This window comes from Haliaeetus albicilla, chromosome 26 (assembly GCF_947461875.1).
Source record: "Haliaeetus albicilla chromosome 26, bHalAlb1.1, whole genome shotgun sequence".
Lineage (NCBI taxonomy): Eukaryota > Metazoa > Chordata > Aves > Accipitriformes > Accipitridae > Haliaeetus > Haliaeetus albicilla.
Window position 1 is genome coordinate 15,721,815 of NC_091508.1, and position 23,486 is coordinate 15,745,300.

At 45.4% G+C, this 23,486-nt stretch overlaps 1 protein-coding gene across 1 annotated transcript in view; it reads left to right on the forward strand.

Moving 5' to 3' along the window:
* The window catches only part of COL27A1 (collagen type XXVII alpha 1 chain), a 163,316-nt gene that overhangs the window by 42,869 nt on the left and 96,961 nt on the right, over nucleotides 1-23,486 (forward strand). The window contains exons 8-13 of the mRNA XM_069771912.1: nucleotides 3,702-3,746; nucleotides 4,629-4,682; nucleotides 7,076-7,120; nucleotides 9,481-9,534; nucleotides 10,769-10,805; nucleotides 15,541-15,635. Coding sequence (XP_069628013.1) covers nucleotides 3,702-3,746; nucleotides 4,629-4,682; nucleotides 7,076-7,120; nucleotides 9,481-9,534; nucleotides 10,769-10,805; nucleotides 15,541-15,635 — 330 coding nt within the window. The remainder of the gene's footprint in view (nucleotides 1-3,701; nucleotides 3,747-4,628; nucleotides 4,683-7,075; nucleotides 7,121-9,480; nucleotides 9,535-10,768; nucleotides 10,806-15,540; nucleotides 15,636-23,486) is intronic.

Consider the following 23,486-nt stretch of genomic DNA (forward strand, 5'->3'; position numbering starts at 1 on the left):
TTTCCCAGTGAAAATATGCTGGTGTTTGGCTGAAGGTGGGCAACACATCTTGGCTACCAGAAAACAAGAAAGCCTTGGAAATGGACATCCCTCCTGCTCACTCCATGGAGGGACTGTGAAAAGAACTCTAAGGCCTTTGATCTGAAAACACCATGTAGAAACTTTCAAATAGGCAAAATATTTCACCAGGGGAAACAAAATACTTTTCCCACTAAATGAAACAACTGGCTCAGCAGCATGAGCTGGAGCCACAACCAGCAGCATATGGTTTTGGATAGTGCGGCTCATACCACAGTGCCTGCCTTGTGAATGCAGACCTTTGCTCTTTGTAGGATTGGAGAGTCTGATCTCAGAGCACCCCCAAAGTCATTTTTCCTGCACGCATCTGCGAGTATATGAAACTGCCTTTCAAGAAGCAGATGTAATTCTCATCCTCTCCACACAGAGCAAACGTTGCTTTTGCTGACCAGTAGTTCTCAGCAACAGTGGCAGGACTCGGCTGTCCCCTCTGCCCTTCCCTCGGGTGCCTACGAGGTGTCTGTGGACTTTGGCTTTCAGCTGGGGGCTGCAGACTACAGCTGCCTTGCGGATATATCTCAGCAGAGTGCTGCATCATTGCTCCCAGCCTCAAATACTGTGGAGGAGAAAATGGTTGTAGCAAAGTACAAGATTGTAGGAGACGGCAGCAGTGAGAGAGAAAAAGATTAATTAAAGTCCCTCAGAGAGTAAAGACAGAGCTGGAAATTGGTCAGTGCTTCAAAACACACCCTGTCATGCCGATCTATTTGCTGGCTTCTTTACTCTTCACATTTCCTATCAAAGTGCAGGATGATCCTTTTTAGCTAGGAGAGAGCGGATTATAAATATCATCACAGATGACTAAATCCTTCACTGGAGTGCAGTTTCCTTTCTAAATCACAGCCCTTTGTGTTGAGCACCCTGTAATCATCAGGAAGTGTTTGGATAAAAGAGCAAATGCAGTTGTTTTCATACCCTCTGCCTTGTCATTTTAGCACTATTTGAAGGGGATTTTAGCAGGTAAATACTTTCATATTGCAGCCAACTTTAACATACACAAGCTCTTCTGTTTTCTCCTCACTATAATTAACCTGAGACAGAAATAACTGCAGCATACTATGAAGAAACACACATATGAAGCTTCCTAGAGCTCATTATATATGTAGTGAGGAGGATATTTAATAGGATGCAACAGTAGCAGAGTGTCTACATATTTAACTTAAGTGCCATTCACTTACCATTATAGAGATAGCAATGCAATATTTGGTGCAGACTTTCGCTCAGGACGTGCTTTGAGCATCTCAAGGGGCTGTTATCTAACCACCTGCTCTGGGTGGACATTGCAGGCTTGAAAAGCCTGTCCTGCAGGAACCCAACCAGAGCAGAAGGATTCAGAGTAGCCAAGCTAGGCACCTCTTTCTTATCAGTGGAGGGAGCGAAACATCTCTAAGTGTTTGTATGCGTGGAAGTAGGTGCTCCAGCTGTCTGGAGACAAAGGTAGTTCCTGCTCCAGGCCGTAGCTGGAAGAGGTGGGCTGAGGCCCGAGGAGGAAACCCCATGAGCTCCATGCTAAATCCCAGGGCAGGTCTGGAGATGCTGAACGCAAGGCTGTTTCTGTTGGCAGCTCTCTCTGGAAGGGGGGGGGGGGGCAGAATAGATGCTCTCTGTCTGCACAACAACCTGCTGGTCTGTGCTCCAGGGATGTGTGATACCAGCTCTGGGCCTCCCACACCCAGGTGGGTCTGGACCTTCACAATGTGCCTTCACCTTCAGGCCAGACGCCCAACTGGGTTGGAGCTTCCTTCCTCCTTTCTGCTGATGCTGAGCATCTCTGGAGGAGCTGAGGAGAGGATAAGCAGGAGAGGATTTCATGGGGCAGATTCCTGGAGAGGTGCAGGGAGTCCCATCTGCTGGTCCTGCTCCAAGAGCTGCTGAGGCACTTCCAATTAGGAACCACTGGCTGAAGTGCACTGGCAGCATTCGGAGAAAGGACCTTCGAGGGGGTTCAAATAAGGGCCAGCCGGTAGCCAAATGGACTTTCAAGTCAGCCACCACCTTCTCAGGAGGTGCAGCTCAGTCAGAAGAGCGGGCCATGATACATCAGCAAGGTCAAGCAGGAGAGAATTGGTGAAAAGGGAATCAACATTTTTCCAGGCCAAAATGTCTGAAATAATGAGCAAGGAGGAATGCAAAGGGGAGTGGGTAGTAGCCAGGATGGCTGAGAGCATTGCATACCTCCGCCAGCAAAGGCTTAGGCTGCAGGTCTAGAATAGCCCATGGGAAGAATAAAAAAGCTGTTAAGCAGAGGTGTGGACCTGGGAGCAGAAACAGGCCTGGGTTCATCGGGTGAGTAAAGCAAAAGGCCAAGTCCTCGGCCAAACCAGGGTTTGGTTATGGCTTCAGAGCAGGGGGATGCTCCCCTGTGGGTTTCGCAGCCAGGCAATGTGTGCCGGGAGCCCTGCTGGGAACAGGGTGAGTGGCAGAGTCTGAGTTACAATTAGCAGTTGTAACCCACCCTGAGAGCATTTTGTTATTTCGGTAGTATTTGTGCAAGGATCATTTCTTGTTTATTTTCTCTCTCCGTTTGTTTCAAGTTATATTTTCTGCCTTTTTTTTAGTCTTGCTAGTAGCCCAGCTAAACAGTCGTCTCTGTAACTGAATTTAATCTCCTAATCTGCTCTGACTCCACTTGATGGAAATTAGTTTGTTTTAAATAGCTGAAGCAAGATAATAAAGGAGAGGGCAAAAAAAAATCTGAAGTGTCTATCGCTTGCAGAATTTACTCAGTGTTTGAAGAGACCGCCAGGTAAATCCTGGAGAAAGCAAACTCTCTTAAAATACACACTGATCAGTGTGCAGTTGAACAGGCTACCTTTGTCCCGCTCCAGTGTCTGCAACTCAAAAAAAAAAAAAAACCAACCTGAAAAACTGAAGCAGGTTTATGAAAGACCTGCGAGAATGACTTGAAGGCTGTAACGCTTGCCAGCTAGCAAGCTGGATTAAGAAACTCATTCTAATTAATTGAGCAGGTTAAGAGGCAGCTTGCTCACCACTTTAGGTAGCTTCATAATGAAGGACTCTGAATCTTGTCATACCTTCTAATAATTAGATTAGAAAAACTGGAAACTAGACAAATTCAATCTAGAAGCAAAATTGAAGTTTTCTGTGACAGCAAATGGTTATTTTGGTGTTTCCTATGGCATTTCAAGTCCTAAAGTGAAAATGAGTGCTCTGAAATGCGAGTGAGTTGTGTTGCGTAGTCCCCCAACTTGCCCAAAGCAAACATTTCACCCTACAAGCCTGTGGTTTCCTAAGGATTAAGGATAGCCTTTGCTAAAAGTGTAGATTACAAATAGATAGATCTGAGTGTAGATACAACTCTAAGTCTGTTCATGGAGCAAATCCTTCCTGAGTAACCACGAGGCCAGACCCCAGCAGGTGCAGGCTGCTGCTGCCACACCACGTTGTAGCAGAGCCTGGGGCCATCGGCAGGGTTTGGGTGATGCCAGTGCAAACAGCAAGTTTGCATGATTGTGTAGTGCTATCCCATATCTAAAAACCTGCTTCTCCTCAGAACTTTACTTCCACCTGCAAAGAGAAATTCAAACCCAAACCACATCACTTTATTATTCTTTTTTTTTTATTTTTTCTGCTTATTCATCTCTTCCATCCTGTTTCAACAGGGATATAAAGGCTACCCTGGACCACCAGGTCACCCTGGAGACCAGGTGAGTCTTCCCAGTTTCCAACACTGAACTTTAAAGAGGGATGGAATTGCTGACTCTGATGCTAGTTTGGATGCCGCACAGCCTGCTAAGTGTGGACAGCCAGCTCCTTCCAGGGGCAGCTTGGTACACACAGGGGATGCGCAATGAACTCTCGTACTGCTGGCAGCTGTGCACATACACTGACCGAGAACCAGCAGGTTGGTGGGAAGAGACTGCCTTGGAGTTTCTAAATTTTTATTGCTCAACCATGTTAAGTTTACGTGGGGGAAGAAATACCAGTTTACCCTACTCCCCCTTTATTTTTCCTTTTATATTAATTTCACCTGGAGTTTACCAACCACATCATATTAAGTACTAACATGTAATTCCCCTCCCAAAGCCCATTCCCCCTCTCCCCTTTTCTTCCCCTTCTTTATTTGGTTAAGTCTGATGTTTGCAGTTCAGAAAAAAAAGGTAATGAATAGCAGGCCCTGTTAGCAATGATGTTAAAGGATATTATACATGAATCCATTTAGTTTTGAAGAATTTTGGCAGTGCTTCCCCACCAGTAAAACGGTTCCATATGCCAGATATAGATGCAGCCTTACACCTTCTCTTAGCCTCCTTGTTTCAAACTATCTGCTGTTTTCACTGCAGATGGAGGGAGAAGGAGAAGTAGCAACACTTGCTTGGATCCTATTGACTTGGCTTCTGTGTGTTTTCCCCCCTCATTAATGTATTCCACTGTATACCCTTAATATTTTCTTCCTTTCTATAAATTTGCATCAGGTTAATCCATTCCACCCTCCTTTCCCCCCAGCTCAAAGAACGAAGCAGCTAAAAAGGCTTCCTAAGTGTGACATTCACCTTACATTCTGTGCCTTTTCTTTTCTCTTTCCAAAGGGCGAACGAGGACCAGATGGAAGCCCAGGTGCCAAAGGTTATCCTGGCAGGCAGGTGCAGTAAATCTCATCGTGCTGTGCACAGACTAGGGATTTGGGTGTGCAGGTAGCTAAATATATGCCCTGCTAAATACATGCCCTACTAAAGACAGTGCAGACCTCTAGAATACATCTGAATATTTTCCTTCTTCCATCCCCAAGATGCTGTATCAATGACACGGTCTTTCAACTCTGGGGGACACTAAGGTTGTTAGAAAGTATTTTATGCCTATGATAGATAAAACCTGAATTTCTATAGCAAAATCTGACACGTTTTTGCTTCAGTATAACAACAGGTTAAAAAACCCAAAACAGCAGAACAGAGAAACATACCTGTAAGCTGCTAACCCTTCACTTTTAGGCACATTTTACATCTAATGTTGAACAGGTTAGAAACCTGGGACAGAAAAAGGTGTGTTACTGAAAGAAAAGATTAGATGAACTCTCACTAGTAAAATTCACTACCATAATCATATATATACCTATATATAAAATTATCCATGGACCATAAATATATGTAAAAATCATATTTGCTGCTGAAAAAAAGATGATGAAAGAAAACCAAGTCTTTGTTTTCATCCTGAAAAAATGCACAAAGGCAACTTTAGGAGGAGTGTGCAAAGGAAAATGGGTCGAGATTGGACACTTTATTGTCTTACTGGTGTAAGATGCTGAGTAGTAGGAAGAAAAACAAGAGGAAGAATTTGTAAGACCCTAAATGGAATCTGTTGGAGGGCAGAAGACATGGCCCTGTAACATTTACAGAGTTTGTCATGGTTTTCTATAGTGGACACATTAATGTCGGATTCCACCACATTTATCTTTAAGTACATAGCAAAGAGGCTAGATGGATGTCAAAGACCCCAAGCAGTCTGTCATGAGTCTTTCAGACTTGTCGTGAGTTCATATGTGAGTTTTTACCCAGATGTGCAGGTTATTGGACTAAATATGAACTAGATGTGCAGAACAAGTCTGCATCCCTCTGCCCTCAGGTAATAATCAGTATCAATAAATGTATGATATTGGTAAATATTAATAATGTAGGATCCATTTTAAATTGAAAATTAAATTGATACCTTGCTTAACATGCTGGAGAGTGCAGATGGTAGAACTGGACGAGAGCTTTACACACCTGACTAAATACTCCATTCATACTCTGAAAAGCTTTTAGACATTTGCATGCCAAATAATGTCCTAGGTGTGACTGTGTGTTAGATGACTAATAGAAAAGGTCCGAGCTATTTTGGACATACAAGGTTAATGAATGCTGTTTAGCAATTCACAGCAGTGTTCTGCCCATCAGATAAGCAGGGTGAAATCTTTGCGTTTGACATACCAAGAACAAAAGTGCTTTCTTAAAATGTGGTTTGGGTCAGGAAAGCGACTTTTTTTTTTTAAGGCAGCTTTTTTCAGCATATCTGAATGCTGTGTGTATCCAGCATCAGGGCTGTTTACTTTACTGAGATTTTACTACTTGTTACTCCTGTCAGCTGTGCTGGCTCTGCAGCGCTATGGGAGAGAGAGCTTGGCTCTGTTTTGATTTGCGCATCATAGGCAGAATTGTTAACTTCACCCCAATGGCTGAAATCTTTGGCAATGATGCACAAGCCAGGAAGGAGCACAACCTGACTTTCAGATCCCAGGCTGAGTGTGCAGTGCTACCAGCTAAAGAAAATACAGATTTAGCCTCCCTCCCCCCCCCTTCCAAAAAAGCCCAACAACATTTGGAACTAGAAAAAATTGATCTGGAAACTTGCTAGAAGACAATAAACATGAAAATTCATTACGCATTTTTACAGGGCTCTTTTTCACAGTACTTTAAGTGAGCAGCAATAGGCATAGAAGTAGCATGGGGAATATATTTTCAGTTCCTGCCATAGCTGTTAATGCTGCAAAGGGTTAGAGATATTGCAGTACCTGCACTGCTAAGTGACTTTCTAGGCTGTAGAAATTAGAGAGGCTTTCTCACTGCATCAGGCCCGCCTGTGTTCCCTAAACAGGTATTGAAATATGTTTGTCATTTGCTATGCATGTGTTCAGTTAGGCAGGAAAATGACTTGAGAGCTCTTGGGTACAGAGCGTCACTGTACATTGCATCTGAATTGTAACACAACCTCTGTGCACCCTGCTGCATTAGCCTTTTTGGTCTTTATGATCAGAAATCTCTACTTCAGCCCCGGGCAAGGCTCACGATGTGCAGCAGTCTCAGGTTCTGCAGAGTCCCAGCTCCCCAACAATGAGACATTTGTTATTTGTATCATTTTGTCCTTTGTTCTCCTTTGTTGATACGCCTTGGACTCAGCACTGAAAGCAGAACCACGCAGGGACAGTGCTGGGGATTTGGCACTGTTCATTAGGTTAAGTTAAAGCCTGTCCACATTTGTCTTTGTTTTTTCCCTTCTGTTCTAGGGTTTACCTGGGCCCATAGGGGAAACTGGTCCAAAAGGCAGTCGGGTAAGCAGCCTTTCATTTTTCTTTTCTCTACTTGTTTTTACCAAAGGCTTCGCAGGAAACTTTATGCTTAATTTTGCAATCCTGAGACTAGTTGCTTTAATTTGTTGGATTCAGGGGATTTGAACTGTGCACTCCTTGTTTACTGAAGCACTGCTAAATTTTTTAAATTAAACGTGGAATGTACCAAGATCAAAGTTCACCAATAGTGTTGATGATACAAAGTCAACCCCTTCAGAGCTCACATTGCAGGAGAGGAAAGAATGGCATACAAATTCCTACCAAAGACCAAAGTCTGAACTTTCTGCAAGCCCCATCTCCCAAAGGCCTCTTTAGTTTCAATAAGTGTGGTTCAGTGGTCTTCGACCATGCTCAATATGGGCTCTTTTGGGTATAGTCCTGGGTTTGGGAGTGATTTATATCATTACGCAGAATAGCAAGCCAGCATCTTGAAGCCATGTGCAAATACAAACATTAATATTTCTCTTCTGCCTGGTTTTGCTCACCAAATTGAATTGCTGGGGGTTCATTCTCACTGCAAAGGCTCTCCTTAATCACATTTTGTTCTTTTCCTGCAATTATAAATTCACAATGAGATTCAGAGCCAATAAAATCCCCCGTTTCTCTAACATGTGATACTTTCTCTGTATGCAGTAAATTAAACCAGCTGGCTTTCATCACTAGGAAAACTGCAAGGAATAAAGAAATGCTGACCCTGTAGCTAGCTGTATTCCTGAGCTGGGAAGGGAGATGGCATGTTCAATGTCCTGCAGAAGAGAGTAAGATCTGAGATAGCACAGCTTGCTCACCTCACTTCTGCAAGTGAGGAAGTTTTCCCTGGTGCATCTGTTTCACTGGCCTAACCAGGACCTCATGTAATTATCACATGGTAGATGCGCAGAATGTAAGACTTGAAAATTATTTTCCACTTTGCACCCCTGAGTGCAGAGTGCTGAAATATTTATAGCTACCAAAGAAAGCCATTTCTCAGTTCAACTGCAGTCAATCAGAATTGGGTACTAAGGTGAGATATTGTGGATTGAGGGAGCTAACTGTGGACTCTTCTCCGTCCCCCACCTCTATTTTTTAGTTCTGCAGGAAGTAGGTCAGGAGTAACATGGTTTGTCTTGCGATTCAGGAGGCAAAGGCAGACAACATCGTTTTAATGTAGCTGTATTTCCCAGCTAGGTATTATCCCTAAAGGAGAAGCGATGGACTGGTGAAAAAGTTTGGTGGGGTTGACAGTAAGAGATTTAGTGATGATGGAGAAAGAAAGATGAGAGAAAATCAGTGTTAACACTCGGCTCTTGTAACAGTGAGGTGCCACTGAGGGGGCTCCCCGCTGAAATTCACTTCCTCTTGATTCTGCATGTTTGGCACAAATTAGTCCTTTGCAAAGGACCAGCACACAAGGTAACTTTGTACTAACTGCTGAGCCCAGAGGATTAAACACAAGGCTTCAATTGTTGCAAGAGAAGGGAAATGTAGCATTTTATGCAGCGTGTCTTGTCTGAGCGGGATCCCAAGGCGGTAGAGAAACGCGGCATACTTGAAAACACGACGCCTGCTGATCGGTGTGAAAGGAGCGGATTTTATGTGAAACACATTAGTGCAAAGGAGGCTTCTTTACAGTTGGGTGTCAGAGGATCTGTATGCATGTACAAGTTGAGCCTCGTACACCGATCCAAAGAGTCTGAACTGTCACGCTCAGCCTCTCCCTGCCTAGGCAGGGCCCTTGGTGATTGGGTTGACAAAGCGTTTGCAGAAGATCTTGGTGGTGCAACAGAGTTTGCAGGGAAAGGCTTTAGGCACAACCATTACCAATTTGCTCCTCTCAGCAGCGGGGCAGTCGGCAGCCTTGCATGCCAGGAAAAGGTGTTGTTCGCGTGAGAAAGGCCTGCAGTGTGCGACTACCATGGGACATAAGATAAGCAGAAAGGGCTTGGTATCACAGGGCGTTTTCACAACACGGTTGGGAATGAGTGCCAAAGGCAGGGAAAGAGCCCTTGGAGAGGTGAAAGGAGGTGCAGGCATGCAGATTACTTTTGCTATCACTCTTGCTAACCTTGAACCAAGCTCCGTTTCCCTCAGGTACACTTAGAGCCAGCCCAGGTAAGGTTTCTTGTTGCTGGCCTCTTCCTGCCTGGAGTCCTCATGATCCCTGGTGTGAGGGTATGTGCCCTTGGACTACATCGTGGAAGCCAGCACCATGCAGTCCATGGGCATATACACTTGCCTCAAGGTTTATTTCATCACGGCTGCCATTGACCAACGCTGGAGGATGTTCTGCTGTTCAGGAAAGACAGACTGACTGGTTGCTAATGGAGAAATGTATTTGACTACTTGTTTTCTCTTTTCTTTAGGGATATATTGGTCTCCCAGGATTGTTTGGGCTACCAGGGGCTGATGGAGAACGAGTGAGTATTTTGTGAAGAAAATGTTGGTGTTTTACTTGAATACAGTTCATCAGAGCCTCTTGTAACCTCCTCTGTCCCTTGTTCCTGAGGAAAGAGGCGAGCATGCCTAACATTTAACCATGCCTTCTTTAGCTTGCTCCTACCTTTGTGTGAAGACTTGTGTCCCTGTACAGTGTTGACATTCAGCTCAGGAGAACCTAGGCTTCAGACAGGGTCCTCAGACCTCACTGTTGAGTAGAGAGTTTTTGTATCTTTTCCTTCACTTAAAAACCTGCCTTCCTCCTCCCCCTTACTAGTTCATCTTAGTAGGATGAGGTGGGGGGTCGAATGTACGTGGAAATTCCCTGCTCCCACAGGACTGACATCCTAGCCACAGCATCCCAGCATTTTGAGTGTCCAACTGGAGGTGCCTGGAAAGAGCCTGGCTCTTGGAAGGGACAGTGCCTTGGGCTTTCTGACAGTGGCTTTGGTTCCAGTTGCCTCGAGTTGGGCAGTCAAGACTGGGGCCTGTGAAGGGGCAGCTGTGGCTGCTGTTGCCATGTGTCCTCCCTTCCCCCCAACCTTTTCATCATGCCTTCTCCAAACCCATGTGTTCAGAGCTTTGCAGGACATCCCTTGCTTTTTTGCTCTTCTCCCCATGTGTCCCCACCTGCCTGATCTCTACCCATCCAAGGACCCCCTCTTCCCACTGCAAGAGCGCCTAAGGAAGGTTGCTGTAAGATGAAGACTGTTTTATTCCAGCTTTTTCTCCCTCAAATGCAAGCTCCAGAAACAAGAGAGGCCCCAGGAGCATGTGGGAGTGAGTGTGTGTGTGTGCCTGCCTGGAAGGGGACTACCCTGCACTCTAGAGTTGCTGATTTAATGCTTGTATAACTAAATAAGAAACATAAACAGAAGTTCTCCAGTGAGTGCCTTGGCGGTGGCCTTCATTTGGTTCCAGACAAGTAGCTTAATGACTGCTCCTGCTAAGCACAGCTTCAGCCTGTTGCCCTGGGTGTGGATGCTGCCTGCATGTGTCCTCAGGGAAGGCTGTAGTTAGTGGGTGAAGGTTAATTGTCTTCTGCTCTCGCAGCTGACTGCAAGTAGCTGACATTTTGATTCCTGAACAATGCCGCAGTCATTAGCCTGTTTTGCATTCCCCTTTCTCTTCTAGTTTTGTTTTCTATTGTTGGTTGGCTGTTTGCTTTCTCAACCAGACCTATTATTTTTTTTTCTCTGTGTGTTTTCCTTGCAGGGGATCCCTGGAGTTCCTGGGAAGAGGGGCAAGATGGGTAGGCCGGTAAAGTTTTTCCTCGTCTATTATGCAGACCTTGTTGAATGAAACTGGAAACAAAACATCTGACTTTTGGCTGGGTCCCTTCCTATCTTCTGATAGGAACTAAACGGGGAGATCGAACAAACCTTTCCATGTCTCTTTTCTCAAGCAGGAAGAAAACTGAAGATACAAATACTGTTCTCTTCCTTTCTTCCATGCTCTGCCCACTTCACAAGCATTTTTGTTCTTTTTCACACTGTCTCCATGCTCCCTCGGATCTTACACTTCTCAGATTCTCTTCTGCAACACCTTCCCCTCTGGCCAGCCTCTTCCCTGAATGTACTTTTTAATTCCCCATCATGATTGCAGCTTCCCAGGTGTCTGTGCTCACTCTGTTACATCTACTGCTCTGTGCTCCCACCAGTCTCATCATATTTGCCTCTTTTCACTGTGATTCTCTCCAACCCTTGTACCATCCTGGTTTGTATAATGCAAGTGCACTTTTGTATGGAAAGCTTTTTGTCCTTGGTGGTGGTACAGAGTTAAGGCAGTAACAGATCAGATGAAGACATGTTTGAGGAGCAAGGAGACCATGTAGATTTGAGAGCTTGGCCAGGAGGAAGAAGTGTTTGCAGGTAGGGCTGAATACAAGGTGAAAACTGTGAGAGCTGCATAGGAGAAGGGGGTCTGTGCTGACTTAAGCAAAAAGCAAAATAAAAGCAGGTGGGAGAAGTCCTAAAATGAGTAGAGGAAACAGAGAACAGACAGAAAGGAAAGCCTTTCCCTCATCAGCCTTCTTCCAAGCAACTCTGCATGCTTCCTTTAGCAAAATGTATAAAATTTTGCTCCAAGAGTCCGCAGAGAGATCAGGCACGTTCATGCTCTGGTGTGTCTCATTGCCTTTGCACCTTGTCCTTCATGTTAGCCTGAGTTTCTCTCGATCTCCTGACATCATTGTACTCACAGGCTCCTTGTAAAATGTCCACTCACCCACACACGGAAAAATCCACTGCTTTCCCCTTGTCACCCTTGCATGCGAATGCATGCTTTTCAGGAGTCCCACGCCTACCGCTTGCTGGTGTTCTCACAGTAAAAACCGTGCAAACATCCTGACAGGGCCACATTCATCTCAGCTGGCTGTTCGTCTTTCTCTGGGATGGGGGGAGGTCGAGCAGACTTTTTTTTTGGGGGGGGGGGGGGGGGGAGGGTAGTGGAAATCTGTACCAGCTTTTAACAGTTTTGTAAGCGCTGGTCTCTGTGATGAATAATTGTAGAGAGCCAGTCGATGTAATGATGACTCATTGACCAGATTAAAACAAACAAAGCAACTGTCGTTAGGTACAGGGTTTCTGCTCTCTGCCTTGTTTCTGCACAGAGCACACTGGAGGCTCAAAGTGTTCCAGCTGTTGTTTGGCTAGCGTTTGTAATCTTCCAGGCAAGAGGTTTTAGTCTGGTGGTCACTGTTACAAACAAGGGGCTCCCCTGAGATCAGCAGGGAATCTCTCAACCATGGAGGCATTTAGGCTGGGATCTAGAGAAGGGATTAAACAGCTGCGCATGAGCACCTTTGTTCCACTCGGCTCTTTCAGAGAGTTTTGGCTTCATCCCTGTTTCATGATATCAGGTTTAATAAGAAATCTTGAATGGACCGATGCTGATGATTTGTACTTCCGAGCGTGAACAAAAAGATCAAGTGACATCCAGAGTTATTCAGGAAGTCACTTGGAGAATGGAAAGTAAGAACCAGCTGACCTGGTTCCCTTCCCAATACTTATCTCCTGGCCTGTGCTGTCTCCCAGCTGGCTTCCAGTGTTAGTGAGCCTGCTGTGATTGTTCTGGTCTCTCGCATCCCCGCGCTGCTAGACTTGCTGGTGTGGCTACTGTTCCTGTTCTATTTCAGTGTTGTCATTGCAATGGAGAGCTCCTGGAAGCCCTTATTAGCTGCCATCCAAACCTGGTAAATGCTTTGGAGAGGAGGGAAGGAGTTGGTATCAAATACATTTTTCTACCTAGTTTTGTTTGGGATGAGAGATGGCAACAGATGAACTGCTCGGCAGAGGAGGAGCAGGGGGCTGGGGGAGTTTGCATGTGACACCGTGGGCCTCCGAGAATGATGTAAGAGGGAATGATTAAAATAGAAGAACTGGACATGAGTCAGATCTTGAAACCCTTCCAGGGAAGTTAAGTTTTGCAGAGCTGTGAGGGACATGGTGAATCTGTCGTGGAAACAGCTGACTCCACCTCCTGCTCTGCTCTCCCTGCAGTGCATCAGCAATGTAGGAAGCAAGTGCATTTCTGCATTTCTAACATATGGGCCCTGGCGCACTCCTGAGCAAGGAGACGGTTGGAGGTGGGCTAGGGGGAGAATTGTGATTAAAGTGCAATGCACTAGGGAAACTGAAATAACATGAGTCTGTACGTCTCTGGATCTACTGCCTGTTTTAGAGGTAGGCTGAGACCTGGAGCTGAAGCAGCCAGTTGCTTAAACCTTCAGTCTTGCCAATGCAGTGGCTAAAAAGAATAGTTTTTTATGGTGGTTTTGTGGTGTTCAGTTGAACAGCTGGCAAAGAAAAAAAAAAAGAGGATTAAAAAAGGCCCCGTTGCTGTGAGGGCAGCAGGGCTGTGGTCCACACTGTGCTGGGGGGAAGGAATGAGTGAAGCTGTTGGTACCCTCTATCTTGGCATGCATAGGCAATGCGTCAGTCCTAGTTCATCTTTAGAAAGGATATCTACTCACTGAAGGAGGTAACCCCCAAGAAGAGGAGATACAGCTAGTCATTATTCAAGAAGCACAAAGCTGAAAGTGATATGATTTTCTTACGCTGTGGGAGATGGGTAGCTACAATCAGGAATGTCTGCACTGCAGATTATATTAAACTTCAAATAGAATGTAATATTTTCAGAAGTTCTCAAGCCCTTTTAGAGAAAGAGACTTAAAGGTGAACTTCCAGGAAATATATCCAAAGAGCTTTGAGCTCTTTTTTTGTTCATCTTCATTATTGATGTGTGCTTGTGCCTCTTTTTCCATGTAGAATATCAATACTGTACCAGCTGCGCTATCTTACACCTGATTTTTGCTTAAAATGTGGGGTTTTAGTAGTATTATTTTAAAGGAGATAGAAAGGAAGGAGCAAAGCTTAGTTCCAAGACACACTTAGTAATTCTTGGGTTTGTCTGAGGTCTGTTCACAATTTAGCCAAACATAGCTGAGATTTCCTTATATTTTTCTACGAACCTGTTGGTGCTGCCAGTCCCATGCCTGGAGCTCAGTTGAACACACAGAGCCTCACCATGTTGGGTACTGTGTAAACACCTCATGAAAGAAAAGCCCTGGCCCAAAGGGTCCATCAGTTTGGATTACAAAACAGCACAGGATCAGACCAACCCCAGGGCTGGAAGGTTTAGGTAACAGTAGCATGAGCGAGTCATTAATACCACAAGCAGCCACTCTGACTTCCCTGCCTGTCTAGCTATGCTCATCATTACCGTTCTTTCTTTTGTCTTTCTGCAGCTCATGTTTGTAAGTGATACGCAGCTGTGTCCCACCAGCTGTCAGGTGCTGTGATGGGGGTCTCTGCCTGCCTGCTAACCTCAGGCAAGGGAGGGAAACATCTCCTGACAGCACAGGCTCTGCCATCAGGCTCTGCACAGCCTTTGGCAAGTGCCAACCGGCTGCTGAAGTGCTGCTCTGAGGAGATAGCTTGACAGGTGGAGTAGACTGTGTAAGTAGCAGGCACAGAGGGAGGGTTTGCACTTGGGATGTGTGGCCAGGAAGGCTGACGCCTCTGCCTCTGAGAATGGCCGGAGTCTGCCAAGGCAAGGTGGGGAGATGGTGCATTGCTTGGTGACTGCACAGGAGGAGGAAGAGGATATGGGACCTGGTTTCTCCCCACAGCATGCAGCTTCAGACAAGCTGTTTGGCTGTTCTTGGCTGTGTGCAAAACAGGGATAACACACTCGGCTCTCCTTTGAGCTCAGTAGCTGAAGCTTAGCATGTAAATGCCAAGGATTACTGCTCAGATGTCATGGAAGAGGTGTTATGAAGTGGCATGTGGATTTTAAGTATTAGGGATCGGTGCACAGGTGAGTCCAGAAGTCTCCCTTCCCTCTGCCTGTCAGCCACAGCGTGGAGGTTGAGAGAGCCAGCAGTGATCTGGCAGCCACTCTAACGTAGTCTCAGTATTTGTTGCAAGCATCAACGCGGTGGCAAGCTGCCGAATCTGGCATCCGTTTTCCATAAGCTGACCACAGTCGGGGTCCCCCTTGCCAGCTCTCAGCTTGTAATGCGGTGGCGCCTTCTTGCCAGGCTATTTTTCATGTCTGCTGCCTTCTTCCATGTTGACTTACAACGTTAATGTCTTAACTCCTGCCTCCAGTGAACACCAAGTCTCAATATATTCTTTTTTTCTTCATCTGATGAGTTGTTAGAAGTGCATGTGATACCCCTGCCTCCCCACCACCATGGGTACGCTGTCGCATTGTATGAAAAGGCATTGCCTTGTGGGACACACTAGATAGCAAAAAGCAGGGCTGCATTTGGGTTAGGAAGGTTTTGTTTTACAGCTTCCCCTAACCTTTTGATATATGGCTAAGATAACTTAGTGGTGAACGTAAGTGCATGGGGCTTTGCCAAGTTACACAGTCTCAGCTGTTGTCCGTGCAAACAATGGGGGGACATGTTTTGCCATGTGTCTGGAAAGGCTGGCATAACCGCAAATTACTGAGAAAATAAATTTTGCTCCTCTCTGTAGGGACTAAGACGATAAACAACTCCTCTCTTCTTGCTCCAGTCTTTTCTCTGCTTTGGATGCAGCTGAGGTCCTTCCTTGCATTTGGAGTGAACCAAGTGAGAGTCTCCTGCACCACACAAGTTGAGATTTGGGAAACTGGTAACAGCATTTTGAAGTACCTCTTCTTTAACGAATAAATGCCAAACTCCAGTTGACTTGAGTGGGCTCCCTGGGGGTGCAAAGAGGCAGCCCATATGGCTTTTCTTTTAAGAAACATGACATAGGCATACACCCTAAGAGGTCTCACCTACGGCACTGAGTATCATGGCTCACATGGGCTGGTAAGGGTCCAGCCATGTCTCTTTTATTACTGAGATCTTGTTACCTACCAAAAAAAGGAGGAAGAATAGAGCTGTACTTATCTTTAAACATTGAGAAACATTGTAAAGAAACATTGTAATTAAAATTGAAAAACTTCTAAAGAAGTGGGGGTAAACTGTGGCTTCCCACTTAGCTAGGTGGTAGTTCAGTGTGTTGGTCCACAAGCCATTTCCTAAGATTTGAAAGAAATGGGAATGATTTTTTAACTGATCCTAAATGATGTTTTCTGTGTATATCCTCAGAAAATAAATATTTACTCTTCCACATAGCTTCACTGCTCAGGCCTGACTCATCTGAGCACTTGGTGAACTTATCCTCCAATCCATGAAGCGTTCCTTCCCAGCTGGTGTCCCAGTTCAGGTTCAGGCGCTGTGCATATAGAGATGTGCTTTCAGATGTGGCCAGCTAAAGTTAGTGGAGAAATGCGTGGGCTGAGGACCTATTTGTACAGGTAAATCCACAAGATAAGCTGCAGGAAGAAGCACAAATGGCCTGTAGGAATTGATGGACAGGACTTGTCCTAGCTCACTCTGTCTTGTGCCAATACCCCAGCATAGCATCAAAAAGTCTGGTGCCTTCTTCAGGAACTGATTGATTTAAAAAAAAAATAAATATGCTTTTAATCATTGCTTGCATGAAAAGTCAAGTGGAGGTCCTGAAAATTAGTAATCAACAAAACTCCTCTGTTACTGAGAGAGTTTTAGCCCATGAATTGGGTTTTTCCTGTTAGCCATCTGAGTTAATTCTTTGCTATAGTTTTTCTTTATTAACCTAAATTTTTAAAATAGATTTTGTTTGAGCAATCAGTGACTTTTTTAATGCTTAAGTTGGACACTGAAACTGGGCAGCTGGTCTCTCCTTCCCTCTGGGCCTGGTTCACCACTCTGAAATGCAGGTGTGAGCCCAGAGCAAATGTCACCATCTCTTTTTGGCCCGAGATGTATTCCACATGCCTAGAGTTTCCCAAATCTCTGTGGTGAGGTGCTTGCATTGTTACTTATCACTCTGATATCAGCACGTGTTCCTATGTTCATGATTACATCATCCAAATAACCTGGCAAGGTGGACAATATTAGCATGTATTTCATTTTTTAAAGAATAGGCATAACTAAGTACTGAAAACACAGGGAAAAGGGTTTGAAAGGTGCCAAGGCCCATAACTTCTACAGAAAGAAAAGAAAAAAAACAAAGATGATTTGTTTCCAAGAATGTCACTAAGTGACTTGTCCATCGTCATTCAAAAAGCATGTGAAGAATTGAACCAAGGTCTCCTAAACACAAGAGCATCTTTCTTCCTTCGGGGAAGTGTTCATTCATAAATCAGATCAAAGCCCAAAAATGATTTTCATTAGAAATTATAAGGAAAAAATAATGCAACTATCACTTTTGAGTCTGAAAACATTTCGACCAAAGCTGCTTGGCGTTCTTAAATAGAAGGCTGCTCGATGTGGAAATCTTGGCCATAAATAATTAGGAGCAGTGGCAGATTCAGTGCTCCTCAGCATTAGGTAATTTGGTTTGTGTAATCTGCACTCTGTTGGAGCCCCACAGACGGGGGCAGAGATCATATATAAGCGCAAAAGGAACAAAGCAAATGGTCAAGAGGGTGGAGGGGCTGTCAGTTAGCTGCACTGATGTTTGGCTGAAGGGGCTTCAGGAGAATTTTGCTTGTGTTTGGGTGGAACGGGCTGCCCTGGAGGGCTGTGCTCCCACAGCTGGAGGGATAGTTATGTTTAAAAATGCCATTAATCTTTATCCAAAGAGGATGCGACATGGAGCTGTGAAGTCTCCCAGGGAGAGAAAGCAAACCTCCCTTTTGGGTGACCAAGGAGCAGAACTGCAGCAGGCCATCCGTCCCGTACCCAGCTGAGGATGGCATCTCCCTTTGCAGGGATGTAAGCTGTCACAGTCCCAGGTCTAGACTGAGCAGAAGGCAAAGGCTCCTGCATAGCTGCGTGAATTAAAGCTAGTGAGGAGGCACGCCGGGAGCACAGGGTTTGCCAGGCTCCCTTTAGGGTGACTCTTGCTGCTCTAGGAACCAGCGCTGGGTCTGAGCCAGCCTGCTTGCCTTCGCGCCCACCTGTGGAGCGGCTCATGTCTGCTCTCTCCACCAAGAATGCTCTCAGAGGTGTAAGCTGCCAATATAAGCTACACTTGTTTATTTTATTCTCCTTCTTTTTTTCCAGTGAATGCCTTCTCTCACCCTCAGCCCTGCTTCCCCACCACCACCTTTTTCTTTTTTTTTGGTTTAAATTGTTTGACTTGCAAACTCCATCCCTGGGGAGACTCCTGGCCAGTGATTCACCTGGCTGGAGCCAACTGGCAAATAGAGTCTTTCGCAGACAAGACAGGAGGGCTGGTTGGTTTGAGCAGCTTCACCTTCAGCCAACAGGAAAATAAAATCCTATTTTTGGAGAAGGATTCTGTTGGCGTGAAGACCTGCCAGGATTCCTCAGAGCAGCAGCTGCCAGACTGCCTCCCTTACTCCATCAGGGAAAGTGTTTTAAACTGAATCAGATGTTGTATACATACAACACACCCACCCACATGTGCACACCTGAAAAGGCCTTGGGGAAGCAAAGGACATGGTGCATCTCGCTGGTCCCTGCTTCCCTGAGGACAGCTGCTTCCAGGGACAAGAGGCAAGAAGTGGTGGTGTCTGCTCAGACCAGGAGCAGCCCTTTGGCTGAGAACAGCAAGAAAGGGCAGGCTGCTCTGTTTGTTTTAAGCAGAGGAAGAAAGGAAGGGGAGGTGGAGGGGGATGTAATCCCCTGATGCAGGAGGAGCTGGTTCCAGCGTCTGTCTAGGTCTGGTTGTTCTCAGCAGGAGTCTCCTGGCGTATGAAAGGATGCCCTTTGCAGGGAGTGTGGATGAAAAGGAATTAAGGCGCTCTTGTAGAATCTCAAAGACAGAGATTTAGTTACTAGCTCAGCTTCGGACTTCTCAGTGCTACCTGCGATAAATCAGTTTGCGTCTCTCTCTGTCTCAATTTCCTCTCTAATAGCGGTTCCTCAGCTTCACTGAGTGCAGTGCAGGCAAACTGTGCAACCACTGTAAAGCTTTGCTTGGGGTGGGGACAGGAGAGCACAGAAGCACCTGGATCTTGCTTAGTACAAAGTATCTGCTTGTATGTTTTTTCTTCAACTCCTCTTCAAGCTTCGTCTTGCTTCTTTCATTGAACTTCTCCTTCAGACAATGTGAAATCCATTCAGCTGGACTTTTTTTCCCCACCTCCTCTCTGTATTTCCCAGCTGTGAGGTAGAGCCAAAAGTTTTGTCATGCCTGACTTCAGCCACTGCGAAGGAGCACCCAGCTGGCTCTCGGCCAACAGAACTTGTTAGTCGAGCATTTTTCTCCTAGCTCTGCTGCCATTTGCCATCCCTTGCTGGTCCTGGCCCTTCTCTGCATGTCCCCTCCCTTCCACAGAGCGGGCAGGATGCACGGCTTGGTATTTTTCACTAGGGTGTTTTTCTTTGCCGTCCCAATTCTTGAGCATAATTTCCAGGGCCCAGTCTTCCTGGAAAAACAGCTGTACCCTGAAAAATGGTGGATTTTCTGTACCAAAAAAACCTCTGCACTCCCTTTGGGAAGGTCAGGAGACTCTGAATGCACTGGGCTCTTTAATCTCTTTCACAAGTCTCCTGTAATGGGCTGCCAGTTGCGACCTGCCTGTCCGCCAGCACCATAAAATGAGCTTCCTGCCCCATGTGTTCTTCCTCACTTTGGGCTCCTCAGACTGCTGGAGTAATGCACGGGAGAGAAGAGGTAGTGCTGCTTACAAGAATGAAACAAATGGGATAACGAAGTCTGCTTGTAATTCCTAGGCTGCTTGTTTCGGTTGAATAGTGCTAGTTTTGTTCCTGGGGAACATCTCTGTCCTTTAGGCTCACGCAGAAGGGAAGAGGCACTGAAAAAATAGCTTTTACAGACATGTGAGATCCAATAAATTAGGACACTGTGGTCACTGGAACTGTTATTGTGGTTTAAACTGCTACTGCTTACCCCATGGAAAGAAAGTGCTTTCTTTTTCATTAGGGGCTTATAAGATTGATTGTTTCATGCTGTGCACAGGACTGTGTTGGGATAGTTTTCACAACCTGGTTTGGGTCTTTGGAGACCATGTGGATGCTGAAATATCCTCCTTCATGCCACAGCCACCAGCCTTGGTCTCATTTAATGTGCAAAAGACTGTTAATACTTGTGTTGTCAAGCTCAAATATTGGGGTGGGATGCCTGGGGTTAGTTGAATTGAAGCCGCTCTTTCCATCCGTCTCCTCCACTAGGTTTGTTTTATAGCTCGGGCCAAAAAGTACCAGGGGACCACCCACCACCCCAGAGATCTGTGAGCTGAGGCTGGGAGGGGTGCTCAGGCCAGCAGAGCAGATGGAGTGTTAAGGATGATCAGGTGTTGGCAAGGACAGGGCTTTGCTGCCAAGTGTTGTCTTGGGCCTGGCTGTTGTAGCAATGATGCCAGCCCACACTGTTCTGGGTTTTCTCTCTGTTTCCTCCCACTATGACCTTTTTCCATCCCATCTTGAGAATGGGCAGAAACCCTAGCTCTGTGGAGAGAGTCACAGCGTGCTGTGAAGGGGTTTTACTGTCGAATCTCTTGCTTACTGCATAGCATTGGCCAAGTGACCTCAGGTGCTCAGCTGTTTGCCTTCAAAACACAGAAATAATCTGCTTTTTTAAATAATTGGAGATCTACTGTTGGAAAGCCTATGTAAAAGCTAGATTTTTATTAACTCTATTACCAAGTGCCTCAAATCTCCTATGTCTTTATCTTTAAGCAGCAAGGTTAGTTCTAGAAACTGAGGCATAAAAAGAGATTAGTGGGAAACATGAAATTAAATAGTTCTTTATCTGGCTACTCTTATTCTGGCAGAAAAGTGCATTGTTTATATCACGTTGGAAGAGATTTAAACTAAATTTAGAAAATGCTTTTAGTCTGGAGCAAGCATTCCTCTAGATGATATTATTCTGCTGTAGCAATATTGATTTAATTGTACTATTCAAAGTAGTAAAACCTTCGCACATTGGCAAGACCTTAGCTTCACAGAAGACACCTCAGCAGCCCCAGGGCCAGGCTGCTCAGTGGCATCCATGGGTCACTGTGCCCAGCTCTGCCCTCTTGAGAAAGGAAGGATGCAGTTGGGGGACTGCTGAAGGCTGTGACTGAAATCTGCGGCAGCGTAAGTACAGTATCAGTCTGTGCAGACTCATATTTTCCTTGGCAAGTTGTATGACTGTAAACAGCAAAATATTCCAAGGCAGTCTTTTTCTTTTTTTTTTTCTTGTCTAAGCAATGAGTTTTCCCTACACATCTCTGTTCTGATCTTATTGATTCAGCATGTGGCAGAGCTATTTTTCCCCTTTTTTTCATTAAGAAAATTGTAGCCCCCCTGCCTTCTCGTTATATTTGACGTCTTTGTCTCTAGATGGCAGAAGGCTGTTTCCAGTGGTTGCTTACCACAGCTTCTTGGCATGTGCACAGGCTTGAGGGATGTAGTGCCCAGCTGGAAAAAAGCAGACAACTTTCCTATTCGCAGTGATGCCCATAAAATAGAAGTATTGAGTCTAAGCGAGGAAGTGATATCTTGTGTCCGTTCAGGAGCACATGCTGAATGCTGTAGGGAATTGGTACAGAAGAGGTGAAATGCTGGCTCTGAAGTCAGTGGCAAAATTTTGGTTGTCTCCCATGTCTCACCTTAGATTTGACTAAGTAACTTTTTACCTAGTTGTGTTGACCAGCAGTTGTAAACCCTCAAAGGTGAAGGGAGGTCTTGGATGACATCTTTGACTGCAGAGCTTCCCAGTATAGTTTTCCTGTTCTGTCCACTGCGATCATTTCAATTTTCAGTGTTGCTGATGGGTTTCCAGATAGCAAATGCTGTTGGCTGTCGCATTTTGCCTCCCTCAGGTTTGCTTTTTCAAGGTAACCAGTGTTTGTAGTATACAGGGGAGCAGGGAGGGAGAGAGAGCATCTTTCTGGCTCAGCAAGAACCATCCTCTCCCTGTCTGCTCCATCCCCGTCTCTTAAGCTCTTAGCTAGCCCAGAACGTGGTAGTGTTGTCCTTTGTATCTCACGGTCTGGTGGAGCCAGAGAAGGGTGTAAGGCAGTTTTACTGTGACTCCTAGTATGAGTTAGAAATAACACACCCACTAGCAGTTGCAGCTTGTTGGTGTGTCTCTGGAGTATGTCTTCTGGTGTAGCCTCCTCTAAGCAAGGCTGGTTACTCTCTAAGACTGCTCCACCATAAACAGGAGAGGGAGCAGGGGTGATCAGAGCTTTGCTTCACAAGTTCCCACTCTGAACTGAAGCACAAATGTAGATGGTCTGGTTAGGAAGCCTTTTATATGCAAATATATTCCATAGTTTTCCATCCTGATTCCCACAGTCAGAGTAGTGTGGAGATTAAAGCAAGATTTTAGCCCTGGCTGAATTAATCAAGTCTAGGAGCCAGAGCCTAGGGTTAGGCTCTGCATATGCTCTGTCCATGGGGAGCTCCTTTAGCAGACAACGATTTTCCTTTTGGCTCAGAGTCAAAGGAGGTGGATGCTGTGTCATATTTTATCTCACTCCATCTTAAGGCGCATGCAAGAAAAAGAAGTGGAGAGTCACAGCACTCTCTTACCTCAGTGTCACAGCCTTCCCAAAGCACCTTCCACTGCAGCTGAAGTTCAGAGTAACACTGAAACTGCTGATGTTTGAGCTGGTTCCTGATAGCTCTTGGCAGCCTGCTCCCTGCCAGTCCTTTGCTGAATGAAGTTCAATCTCAGGGGAAAATTGAGTCCAATCCATCTTAAACTCAACTGCTTTCTCCCTGAAAATGTCGATATAGTGACTAAGAGGGTTTACTAACCACAGAGGCTGTGTACCCCTCTGCTGAGCTCTTTCTGAAGGAGACGGAGCATGACAGGACAGGGAAGAGCAAGCTGCTGTACGAGTTGTTTGTATTAGGGAACTGGGGGGTCTTAGGGGAGCACAGGGTCTGTCTAAGAGTGCAAGAGAGAACGTGTCACACCACCATGTTCTGGCTCTGGCTCAGTACCTCCACTCCCTTTTCTATAATTGTTTGAAGTCTTCCAAATTTGTATCAGATATAATGAGATGATGAAGAAGTCTTTTGTGGTGACTTTTTCATGTAGTAAACATGGTCTTTCACAGCTCTGGGGTGTGGACCGTAATGAGCTTGGAACCGTTTGTTCCCCTGGCAAGCTGAAAGGTCGTGAATGCATTAGAGTGAATTCACTAGGCATCTTTGATCAGCTCCATTAAGCATCTGCATGGGCTCCAACAGGCATTACGCTATTCAGCTACCCTATGAGAAGGGGGTACTGTTAAAATGATTGTGTTAGTAGGCAGGATGAAATAATTCAGATTGACAATCCATTTTTGAAAATAGTCATTGCAGTGAGGTTTATAAATTCTTCCAGAACATAAGGGATTTGGGATTGACTTTTAAAGAAGTATTGACTTTTAAGGAAGTATCCTATTAGTAGGCTATTTCTTCCTGAAAGAGGGTAGAAAGCACTGTATCTTTAAATACAGAGTTTGATCTTCCACATGTGGGATTATCTTTTCA